Below are 12208 nucleotides of genomic sequence, written 5' to 3'. Positions count from 1 at the left end.
ATTTTCAAATTGATCACCCCATCCAGTTGGGGTAATATCTTCCATAGCAATAAAAGAATTCTAAGGTGCGGTATATTGATAATTATATCCGCCGCTTGGATCTCCCAAAGTATCCCACATTCCCATGGAAATGGGTGGAATTTCATCTGGATAGGGCTGAATGATATGGTTCAAGAACACTCCATCGTCTTCAATAGCGTTTACTCCTTGGCTGATGAAATGTGACATTAATCCTCCAGAACAAGGACTTTGATCATTCTTTTGATTTCCACTATCATAGCCCAGGCCTAGCTTGTCGGACTTGTAAGGTATATCGAGGAGCTGTCCCCATACTATGCAATCACCTTTTTCGATCACAGCTTTGGCATCTTTGAGAGAAGCCATAGTTGTAGTTGGAGTAGCAGAAATATGCTTGGTAGTAGAGACATCTGGAGAGACCACCTCAAAAGATTGGCAGGTGTCGCACGCTCGCGAAAAAGGGAACAGAGTCGCCACCAATATATTTATCCCATAAGGGAAAGGAATATCAGATAACCTAACAAAGGAAGGAACAGGGTCTTGCGACCAGAGAATCAAGGTACGGGAGTCGGTTACGCAAGGGGAAGGTGCTAGCACCCCTCGCGCCCATCGTACTCGATGGTATCCACCTATGTTTGTTTCTATCTAAAGGGTGTATAACTATGTCTATGTCTAAATGCGAATGAATGCAGAATGTAGGGAAAATAAAGAATTGTACTCGCACGGGCCCTACCCCGCTGCCTACGTATCCTTTTCAGGAATCAGAGTTACCGTAGCTCGGCTAAAGATTTTCTGTTTGTTTTTGTGTTTTTTATTGGGCGGAGTCAACGTTCGCGCTTTTGCATAAGGGATCGACCTAGGATGCGTACAAGCGGAAATGACATTGCCCTTAGGTGCCAACGAGGCAAAAGAAAAAGAAATGATTGGTTTGTGTCTTTTAGGGTAGATAAGTGATGAACAGTTCCCAATACCGGGCCACTCACCACTTTCTCTACTTTGTTTTAATTTGAACCATTGTTAGGTGTTTTAAGTGTTTTTGGTTGTGTATTTTTTAAGGGAAATTACTCTGCGATTCGAATCACATAAAATGTATAATGATCGAGAAGCAGATTAGGGAATGAATCCCACTCACTTCCATCCCATTATGTAATGTTTGAGAAACAGATTAGGGAATGGATCCCACTCATTTCTCTCCCATTAATTAATGTTTGAGAAACAGATTAGGGAATGAATCCCACTCGTTTCTCTCCCATTAAGTAGCGACCGAGAAACAGATTAGGGAATGAATCCCACTCGTTTCTATGCCATTAAGCGATTGAGAAATAGATTAGGGAATGAATCCCACTCATTTCTCTATCACTTGCTTAATGTGATTCGCATCTTCCTTTTATTAATGCTTTAAAGAGTTGAAAAGAAAAAGAATGCAATAGGGAACTATATCTAAATTCTAGTCTAAGTTGTCTATACAAGTCTAAATCCTAATGTTAACATGAGATAGATTCTAAAAGAAGCATACGGAAGATATCACAAAATTATAGGTCAAAAATGATACAATATTAGTACAAAACTTGAATTGAAATGGCTTGGAATATAGTATAAGAGCATGGAATAAAAGGATTCAAAAATAGCGCCAAAATTAGCCTAAAAAATACTATTGTTTTTTATTGATTTTTATGAAAGAGGAATCAAGAGATTAATGTCAAAATTACCTAAAAATCTACCATTTATTAATCCTAAAACTAACATTTGATTTTATGCATTCTTACTTGATTTAAAGTTGGAATTAAGAAACAAAAGTTAAAAGCAAAACAGAATTACAATAAAAATAGAGTCTAAACTACCAGGGGTGCACTAGTAGCATTCTAGATGAACTAAAACTAGTTATAAGGAACAAACTGGGCCTGGAACGGGGGTGTGAAAAGAACTAGCGCCAGGCCCAGCTACATCTAACACGTGTATGCAGTAGTAACCCAGGGGTGTAATCCAGAAGAGATTCTTAAGCCCAACAGTTTCGTGGCCCAACATCACTCACTAGCCTTTCCACTTTCATTCCCTTATTATTTCATTTTGTTTGTTTTTTATTATCATATCAGCATGTGGAATAAGAATGTAACTTGACAGAATATCAACACTATGGAATCAATTGGTCAACATTACTTAAGTCACTAGAGGACAAAATGATATCTCAGCCAATCACAATTTTCCAACGCAACATCCAATGATTATAATAAAGCATAAATTCCAAATAATAGAAGAACAAACCAACAGCAATATGCCGCGTTGCAACCGGAATCTAAACAACAACAAAACTCAGATGCCGGAGCTCCGCCTCCGGTCATCTTCCTCAGCCGCGCGTACCGCCGGCAATAGTACATCGCGCCCAGAAAATGAAAAGGATACTACCGGTCCACTCGGTTTTCAACGCTGACTACAGATCTGGTCCTAGATTCATCTAATTCTCCTTCTAATGTTCAAACCGAATACCTTTTTTAAACCCTAACATGAACTAATCTCACCAAAACTTGCTCTAAGCATATCAACGCACTCCTAATCATTCAGAGGACTCAAGAATAGGCGATTCAAACATTCTAACAACAGTTATTTCAAGCAAGTCGAGTTCAATCATCAAGAACACAAAACGCGCAAGAATGCAACACAAATACTTCATGACCTATCATATATGGCTAGTATGCTGAGACGAGGGTTAAGAGACTTACCTAGCGTCGAACCGCAAAATGATCTTCGAAAGACTCTACAAGCTCTCGGATCAACGTGTTGATGATGATTCGCAGTGAGGTACTTCTAAACTTCTTGAGAAATAAACTCAGAAGCGATGCATATACTCAAGAACCTTTCTCAGAACCGATGCTTAACGATAATGATTCATGAATCCTTGTGAACGTAGCAAGTGATGACGATGCTTCTGATCCCGAAGTGATTGGCAATGGTTTGCAATGACTCTGAAAAGAGGAGTGGAAAGGTGTTGCTAGAGGTTGCAGATGGTGGTTCGTGGTGGAGATCAATGGAGGTTGAGAAGTAGATGATGAGGATCCATGGGGAATGAAGAAGTTTTTCGGTTATGGAGTTTGTTGAGGTTTTGTAACAAACTCTTTGGGAGAGAGAGAGAAACGAGAGAGGGGAGAAGAGAGTGAGGTGGGAAATGAAAAAAATGAGAGTCTACGAGAGTGAGAAGGGTGAGAAATGAATGTCTGTGTGTGATTTGTGAAGGATCCTTGGTTATATAGCATGATGCAAAGTGTTATGGTGAGGCTGCAGTAGCGTAGCATTTCCCTACACTTAGTGAGCAAGCTTGTGCATTTGTGGTATGGTTTGGATAGGTTTTCATGTGGCAGGCTCGTGCATGGCAATATATGGCATGGCTGTTTGGAGAATGTGATAAGGGCCATGACGTGTATATGATGTTGCAGCATTGTGCATGATTCATGGGTGGATGCTGAGTATACCAATGTCAACCAACTAGCCTACTTCGCATACTTAGAACTCTTCCCATGGGCCATCAATCTACTCAAATTTTGAATCAATGTAAAGGGGTAACTTGGTATGGCAAACTTCATGTTGAAACTATTGCAAGACAAAGGTTATAAACCTTTCAAAAGTGAGCTAGAATTTGATGACTCACAGCTAACATGGGGCTTGCGCGCTTTGGCTTGATCTGGCCTCCTATTCATGGCAGATACGCAGCTTGGCCAGGGCATGACTTTAGGCTTTCGCATCTTGATCAACGCACATTCAATGATTCCCATCCATGACTTGTTGGAAAGAGCATATGGCAAAGAGCAATTTGATATCAAGATGGATCCAAATGGATATTTGTAGAGTCCTAAAACTGGCTTTGAATTCAGCGCGCCACATGTTTGATGAAAGGCTCGCGCGTGACCTGGATTCGTGCCCAGCCAAATGCATAGCCTTGACCGGTATGAACATGTGACTTTAGAGCTTTGTAAATGATTCATTCTTTGTCCAAATGCACTACAACACGGAACAGCTACAAGAGCGCTTTTTTTGGGCTTTAACAGCGCTTTAAAGCGCTGCCAAAGCCAGCGCTGGCATAGGCTACGAAAGCGCTTTTAAAAGCGCTCTGGTAGGCCTCCCTATAAGAGCGCTTTTCTGGAAAAAGCGCTCTTGTAGGCCCCCCTTTAAGAGCGCTTTTCAGGAAAAAGCGCTCTGGTAGGCCCCCCTTTAAGTGCGCTTTTTCCAGAAAAGCGCTGTGATAGGCCCACCTGTGAGAGTAAAAAAAAAAAAAAAACGCAACATACTAAAGCGCTTTTATAAAAGCGCTCTTATAGGGTGGGCTTTAAGAGCGCTTTTTCCAGAAAAAGCGCTCTGATAGCCCCCCCTATAAGAGCGCTTTTACAAAAGCGCTTTAGTATATTGTTTTTTTTTTTTTTTTTGCTTTTTTAGTAATCTTTGGCAGCGCTTTTAAAAAGAAGCGCTTTAGTATGTGGGCCTTTAAGAGCGCTTTTTTAAAAAGCGCTTTAGTAGCTAAATGAGGTATTTTAATGTGCAGCCTGTAATTTAATCCTCCCAATCGACCTGTAATATTTTCGACCTGTAATATGTTTTCAGCCTGTAATATTTTCGACCTGTAATTTATTTTCGACGATATTATTTCAGCCATCAGTAAGACAATATATATATATACTAATATAATACCATTATAATATCCAAAATTATATATATACATCATTACAACATCAATAATATTATAGTACTTCAATTCGACACAAATCCTACATGAAAAAGCGCTTAATATAAAAATGACACAAATCCTCTTTTATTTCTTCCAACTTAAGTCTCGGGTATCCAGCGGCACGGAATTCGTCAAGGTACTACAAAACAAAAACAAAATATGAATGATACATTTAGTTAAATGTAATAAATTATATGAAATTATCTTAAGTTATAAATTCATACCGTGAGCGGAATCTCTAATTGATTTGCCTGAAGGATTTCTTTCATAAACCTCAATACAAAGTATCCGCAATCGTAACTGTTTTTCTGTTGCGGACACTACATAGAAAAACAAATAAGATTCTATAGTTGTGCATTGTTTTATCAAGTAGCATAAATATATTATAAGCAACATTGTGAAAAATAATGTACCTGCACTTGGATCCAAGTAATGTTGCTAGATTTAGTTCGGGATACCTGTGCGTCCCGTTGACTTCGGAACACTTGTATTGATCTAATTAACAAATATATAAAAGCATATGTTTAGATCAATCCCACAAATAAGTAAATATATATATATATATAAATATACACGAATATATATTTAGAACGATCTCACTTACAAATCAACGATGTCCTTCATGGCCGGATAATTTGTCCATTCACCATTTACCGAATTCAGATAATACACGACTTCCCTTATAGGGTTGATAGCAAGCAGCAACCAGTGTGCTCTATAAATAAAAACAATAGGTTATATGAAAATTTTGCTATACACAAAACAAACAGAGATTAGATGAACAAAGAATGAGAAACTAACCCTACTGGTCGGGTATTATACGCCCAAAGATGCAGACATTCTGTATTGCCGGTGGACATGAATCTATCTACTAAGCGCTGTCTAACTGATTCCGGTTCCGAATCAATTGCCATTCCGCTGCAGTGGGCGGAAGACACGAAACGGAATCTGTTAGACAACGGAGTCCCGCGCAACACTCTGTCATACAACAACCTTAAATAAAAACATAATAAACATTAGATTATTTTCATTGAAATGTGTAAATAAATTATATTGTGGGACTAATTAAATAATATATCGGATGAGGGAATATTACCGAATGTATGAGTGCATGTTATTGACGCCTAGTTGATCATGCTTAAAAATCTCCTCCAAGTCATCAAGTGTAATAAGTGACTTGAATTCAACACCGAAGACACTCTCATCCATAACGATTTCACGTAAAGCACCATCCTTCAAATCGGACATATCAACCATTGTTGCGAGCGTCGACCGGTACCGAGGCACAAAAGCACCGCCTTTTTTTCCCGCTGGCTTCGGAGGACCAGTGGGTGGTACGGTACGAACTTGCTGCGTCACTTGTTGTGACTCTCGAGCGGATGCCTAAAAATCATATAAGTTATGTAAAATATAAAATCATGCAGATTTAGATTCAGATTAATTATTAACACTTTAAATGTACCTCTTTTAGTGATGCAACGGACTCCTCCTCCTGTAAAATCCCTTTACCCTTAACTGTGGGTTTTATAGGAGCAGTCTAAAATTAAAATGTAAAAAATAATTAATAAACGGTTTAGAATTGACATTCGAAAACAAAATGATTCATAATCGTTTTCAATATACCTCATCACTAATGGTAATGAGCTCCGAGGGCCATGCAACAAATGATCCTATTGCATCTCGCAGCAATGTCGTCTCTGAGACCATGTCAGGTACCGGTAGCATCGCACCATGATCTACTACAACATCCACCGATACTTTCAGGTGTCCATCCGGGAGCGGTCTATGGTGAAGTAAATCTCCCAAAGTGTTGTGCACTTTTCCCTTGCCAACTAGTCGATAACTCGGTTCCGATAAGTATAGTTGGCAAGATGAAATGCCCTAAACCAATAGTAAATATAAAGTCATTATCATTAATAAAATAGAACAATTTAAAAGGAAAAAAATTATAATTACCTCGGGAAATTTCCTTTGATAGTTGATGTAGCAACCTGCCTAAAATTTTAACTTAGAGAGTCGCCACCTATTCTGAAGGGCGAATAGGAAACCCTACGCAGATAAGAGATTGAGGGTAAGTTATTATAATCAGGCTGAGGGAAGGTATGAGGCACCCTCAGCCCTTTCCTAAAGGCTAACAGTCAAAGATTAGGGTTGCATGGCAGGAATTAGGGAGAAATGTGGCAAACAGAATTTTAGGACACGATTGAGATTTTGAAGAGGGGGACTCGCCTTGTTGCCAAGTGCCTACGTACCTCCTTAGGGAGGATCAGAGTCTACGTAGTTCGGGAAGGGTTATACGCCATTTAGAGTTTGAATTTGATTGAAGACGTATTTTTTAGAGGCTTTTTGGTTAGCCTATCGCAGTTTGTTTTGTCCTTGTAATTTGAATGGAGTTTAGAATTATATGAAGGCGTGGGCGTACAACCCTGATTTGTCACTATTAACCGCAATAATCGATTGATTCAATTACCATAGTTAAAAGATTTGAAATTTGCATCACCACCAATTTTAATCGATTGGTTCGATTATTACTAATGATGAATTAAGGTATATTTTAATAATTTTTATAGAATTTTTAGATGCATTGTTACCCCTCGTAATCGATTGATTCGATTAAAAAGAATAACAAATTAAATTGAAGGGAAGACGGTTAATCATCACAACTAATAAAATAGTTGCAACCATTTAACCAAATAATAGAAATCATATTTTATTTAATTAAATAACATTTTAATTAAAAATATTGTTAACCATAGCGATTAATCGATTTAATCGTCACGAATAACAAATTATAAGAGTTTCGATATAATTATCATGTGTTTATTTTAAAAAAAAAAATACAATTATTATTATATATATTAAACATATGTATTTTAATTAAAGAAATAAACAAAACAAATAGAATTTATTAAGTTTATTAAGGTTTTGATACCATGTGGTAGTTATTAGGGTTCATATCATGGAGATCTAATTAAGGGCGTTGGATCTTAGATTAGTGGGGATTAGACGGTTCAGATGCATAGGGTGTATGGTAAGTCTTAGGGTCAAGGCTGTATGGGATCTATCAGAAATTTACAGAAAAATAATATAGGTGGGCGTGGGGGATCGAACCCACACCCCTAAGCTCAATTTGGCGCACTCAACCAACCCGGCTGCGCGCTGGTGTTGTTTAGTATACACGCGCAGTAACATACATAAGAAACAAAAAAGAAATTGAAAACAAACGCGCGCGAGATTTGAACGATCCAATACCCAGACGACGCGTCATCGTCTTCCCCACCCAGACTCGCAAATTTCTGCAGATTTAGCTACAAGTTTGCTACGATTTATGTTTGTAGTTATTTGACTTGAATAATAGCGATTGGCACATGCTGCTCAATAAATATTTCGCACCCCCTCTAAATGTTTCGTCCCGACCCTGCAAACCCAACCATGCACCTAATTTAACCCAATTTTTGCCCTAATAAGAAGCCCCAAGTCGGAACCCTAGAAAGCTTGGACGGCCAACAATGGCAACTCAATAAATCGCGCCCAGAAATACAATTAAACGTACCAGAATGCTCACAATCATCATACAAATCATATTATGCAATCAACTTAACACATGAATACCTAAATCATGCAAATCGAACAAAGTTTCAGAAAGACCTACCTTGGCTAATCGGAGGAGTATCTGGAGTTGTTGATGACGCGCAATGATCCTCACACGTTCAGAATTCCCCCAGGAAGCGTTTGCAATCCTCAAGACTCCTTGAAACGCCTCAATTCTACCAAACCGATTTTGAGTTTTGTTCACTTTTTTCTCGTTCTTGCAAGAGTGCTTGTCCACGAATTTTTCCCACCCCTAATCCACTGGCTTGACTTGTATATTTATAAGAGACTCCAATTAGGTCAAAAACGTAGCCCATAGTCTTTGGATCCAAGCTTGCAAGTATTGTAGAATTTGATTTTATTTTTTTTAAATCCAATCTTTCTATTTTGGCTACAATCTTGTATTGATCTCTCCATATTGATTATGCACGAAAATTGAAGTATATTTTGCCATTATTGTTGATTGAAAAACAATCAAAATATATTTTTTTTACCAAATATTTGATTCTTCATATAATTAAATCATTAAAAATTAATTTTAAATGAAATAAAATTATGTAAAAATCAAAAAAATAAAAAAATAAAAATGATATAATTCATGGCATATGTTTTGGATAGCTTGTGGGCCAAGTTTGGGTCATAAAATGTAGGTGCTTTTGTAAGAGTTTCAAATTGGACCTCTTTTATTTCACATTTGGCCCTTCTAAATCCCTTAACTTTGATCAAGCGTATCTCCTTCAATTTTTAAGCTATGAGGGTGTTCCAGTACTTTTTAGAAACCTCAAGAGGTCCTCTACAAGCCACTTTGGAACATGTTTTTTCATTTGAAGCTTTTATCTTGATCATATCCTCTTTGGGAAAAAACTGCTTTTGAAAGGTGCCTGAAAATGACCTGTAATCTTTTGCTTTGTATCTCTTAAATGAAGCATTTTTAGCCTTGGCTTGTGAGACACAAAGTTGTATAGAACTCAATTTCCTTCAAAATAGGCTTTGAGTGAGGAATTTCTGATGTTCCATGTGAAAGTTATGCCCAGTCAAAGTTGGGTTGACTTTCTCCTAAGAAACCCTAATTTGAACATTTTCATATTTGTTCATCTCTGAGTTTCTATTAATAGAATCATGATCAATTCTTGATCAAATGATGGTTATACACCCCATACTAGAAGTTTGCCCAATGATTTAGGTTTGAATCATGCCCTGATTGTGATTGCTCTTTCAATTTGGATCAGTTGACTGTGAATTATCTGGATTATGTGAACGAGCCATGCCTTGAGGTTTGAACCTTGCTTTTGTTATGAGAAAAGTGTGGGGGGGTAAATTTTGGGGTATGACAGCTGCCCCTATTTAATTACCTTGGATTGGGTGACAAGAGGGTGTGTAGACCTTGCGTCGTTCCGATCGAAGAGTTATTAAATACTGGAAGACCCTTAAATTTACCTTGAGTTTGGGTATGGATGAAGAGAAGTGTCCTGCTAAAGCCTGAGTCTTACATAGCGAGGACTTTTTGCTGGTTGCGTAATTGGCCTGCTATGGCCAGCAAGCCTCCGTAGTTTGTGAACCCCCATAGGATTGCTTGCTATAATTCTAGCAAGTTCACCTGCACCGACAGGGTTATCTGCGACTGTTATCGCAGAATTTACCTGTACCACCAATAGGGTTATTCGCGAGTGTTGTTGCGAAATTTACCTATATTATCAGGGTTATCTACGAATGCTATCGCAGAATTTACCTGTACCACCAATAGGGTTATTCACGAGTGTCGTCGCGAAATTTACCTATATTATCAGGGTTATCTACGAATGCTATCGCAGAATTTACCTGTACCACCAATAGGGTTATTCACGAGTGTCGTCGCGAAATTTACCTATATTATCAGGGTTATCTACGAATGCTATCGCAGAATTTACCTGTACCACCAATAGGGTTATTCACGAATGTTATCGCGAAATTTACCTATATTATCAGGGTTATCTACGAATGCTATCGCAGATTTTACCTGTACCACCAATAGGGTTATTCACGAATGTTATCGCGAAATTTACCTATATTATCAGGGTTATCTACGAATGCTATCGCAGAATTTACCTGTACCACCAATAGGGTTATTCACGACTGTTATCGTGAAATTTACCTATATTATCAGGGTTATCTACGAATGCTATCGCAGAATTTACCTGTACCACCAATAGGGTTATTCACGAGTGTCGTCGCGAAATTTACCTATATTATCAGGGTTATCTACGAATGCTATCGCAGAATTTACCTGTACCACCAATAGGGTTATTCACGAATGTTATCGCGAAATTTACCTATATTATCAGGGTTATCCACGAATGCTATCGCAGAATTTACCTGTACCACCAATAGGGTTATTCACGAATGTTATCGCGAAATTTACCTATATAGAATTTTGTTTTGTAAATGCGCATGCATCATGCTTATGCGTTATGCACATGCCCCTGTCGATTGTATAATGCGTATGTGTGAATGCTTACACATGTATATGTTGTATGTATACTGACGAATGTGTGCAATGATGTATGTATGATAACCCTGACACCTTATCTCTTTACCACTCATCTCCTTATCACCCATTGCCTTTGTTTAACCTCTTTTTTTTTTTTTTGAATTGTTTGTGAACTCTGGCTCAGTTCGTATTCGGATGACTGGCCGACCTCTTTTTTTTTTTTGTGAAAGGATCAACCTGGGGTAACACCAGTGCAAGGCGTGTGTAGCCTTTCGGAGATTTTGTCTTTTTGCTCTTGTGTTGCAAGTTTACAAGTTTTTCATGTTAAATCCATGTTAAAGTTTATAAAACTAAATTATCTTTTGCAAATGGTACTGAAATTAGAAATGAAGCATAGTATGCAAAAAAAGGAAATTTTATTGATATTGCCTTGAATTGGCGAGTGTACAGAAATGCGAAGAAAGAAAATGACAAATTAGAAATGATATTAATACTGCCGTTGCTCTTTTTTGTTATCGAGGGCCCCAATAATCCTTCGACTTCATAAGTAGATGATTGCACGATACCCTATCCTTCGTAGTTTGCCTTCGGCTTATGTCCGGTGATCCTGCTTTTGCTAGGCATAGTACTTTCTGACCGCGTCTGAGTTGATTGGGTGCGGTAGCTCATCCCCATCCATTGTAGTGAGGACTAATGCCCCTCCCGAGAACACTGTTTTTACAATGTATGGCCCTTCGTAGTTAGGTGTCCATTTGCCACGGGCATCGAGTCGAGGTAACAGTATCTTCTTGAGGACAATATCACCTTCTTTGTAGGTTCGAGGTCGGACTTTCTTGTCAAACGCTTTTTTCATCCTCTTCTGATAGAGTTGTCCATGACACAAAGCTGTCAGTCGCTTTTCTTCAATGAGATTGAGCTGATCAAAACGAGTTTTTACCCATTCCGATTCTTCTAACTTTGTGTCAGTTATGACTCTTAGTGACGGGATCTCCACTTCGATTGGGAGGACGGCGTCCATACCGTAGACTAGAGAGAAGGGGGTTGCCCCTATAGACGTACGCACTGAGGTTCTGTAACCGTGTAAGGCAAAGGGAAGCATCTCGTGCCAATCCTTGTATGTTTTCACCATCTTTTGTATTATCTTTTTGATATTTTTGTTTGCAGCTTCGACAGCGCCGTTCATTTTAGGCCTGTATGGTGAAGAATTGTGGTGTTCAATCTTGAACTCCTCGCACAGCTCCCTCATCATGTTATTGTTCAGATTCGACCCATTATCGGTGATAATCCTGCTTGGAACCCCATACCGACATATGATATTATGCTTGATGAACCGAGTGACTACTTGTCTTGTTACGTTGGTGTAAGAGGCAGCTTCAACCCATTTGGTGAAGTAGTCTATGGCAACTAATATAAATCGGTGT

At 38.5% G+C, this 12208-nt stretch overlaps 1 protein-coding gene across 1 annotated transcript; it reads right to left on the bottom strand.

Annotated features, from left to right (window-relative positions):
• Positions 1-4695: 4695 nt before the first annotated feature.
• Positions 4696-5898, bottom strand: LOC131627601 (uncharacterized). The gene is made up of 6 exons (XM_058898442.1): positions 5826-5898; positions 5531-5722; positions 5334-5444; positions 5143-5224; positions 4954-5049; positions 4696-4868 (listed from the first exon to the last, which is right to left on the bottom strand). The coding sequence occupies exons 1-6, from the start codon at positions 5840-5842 to the stop codon at positions 4770-4772; spliced, it is 597 nt and encodes a 198-aa protein (XP_058754425.1). The 5' UTR covers positions 5843-5898; the 3' UTR covers positions 4696-4769.
• Between the last annotated feature and the right edge of the window lie 6310 nt (positions 5899-12208).

The sequence above is a fragment of the Vicia villosa genome, unplaced genomic scaffold (genome assembly GCF_029867415.1).
Source record: "Vicia villosa cultivar HV-30 ecotype Madison, WI unplaced genomic scaffold, Vvil1.0 ctg.000371F_1_1, whole genome shotgun sequence".
In the NCBI taxonomy this organism is placed as follows: Eukaryota; Viridiplantae; Streptophyta; class Magnoliopsida; order Fabales; family Fabaceae; genus Vicia; species Vicia villosa.
Note: the sequence above shows the minus strand (reverse complement) of the source record. Positions and strands in the feature narration are given on the sequence as shown.

Excerpts from the sequence above, each read along its gene's own strand:
- LOC131627601 (XM_058898442.1), bottom strand. Across the intron at positions 5,445-5,530 it reads TATAATACCCGACCAGTAGG|AGCACACTGGTTGCTGCTTG; the intron begins GTTAGTTTCTCA and ends TTTTATTTATAG. Across the intron at positions 4,869-4,953 it reads AATTAGAGATTCCGCTCACG|TACCTTGACGAATTCCGTGC; the intron begins GTATGAATTTAT and ends TTTGTTTTGTAG.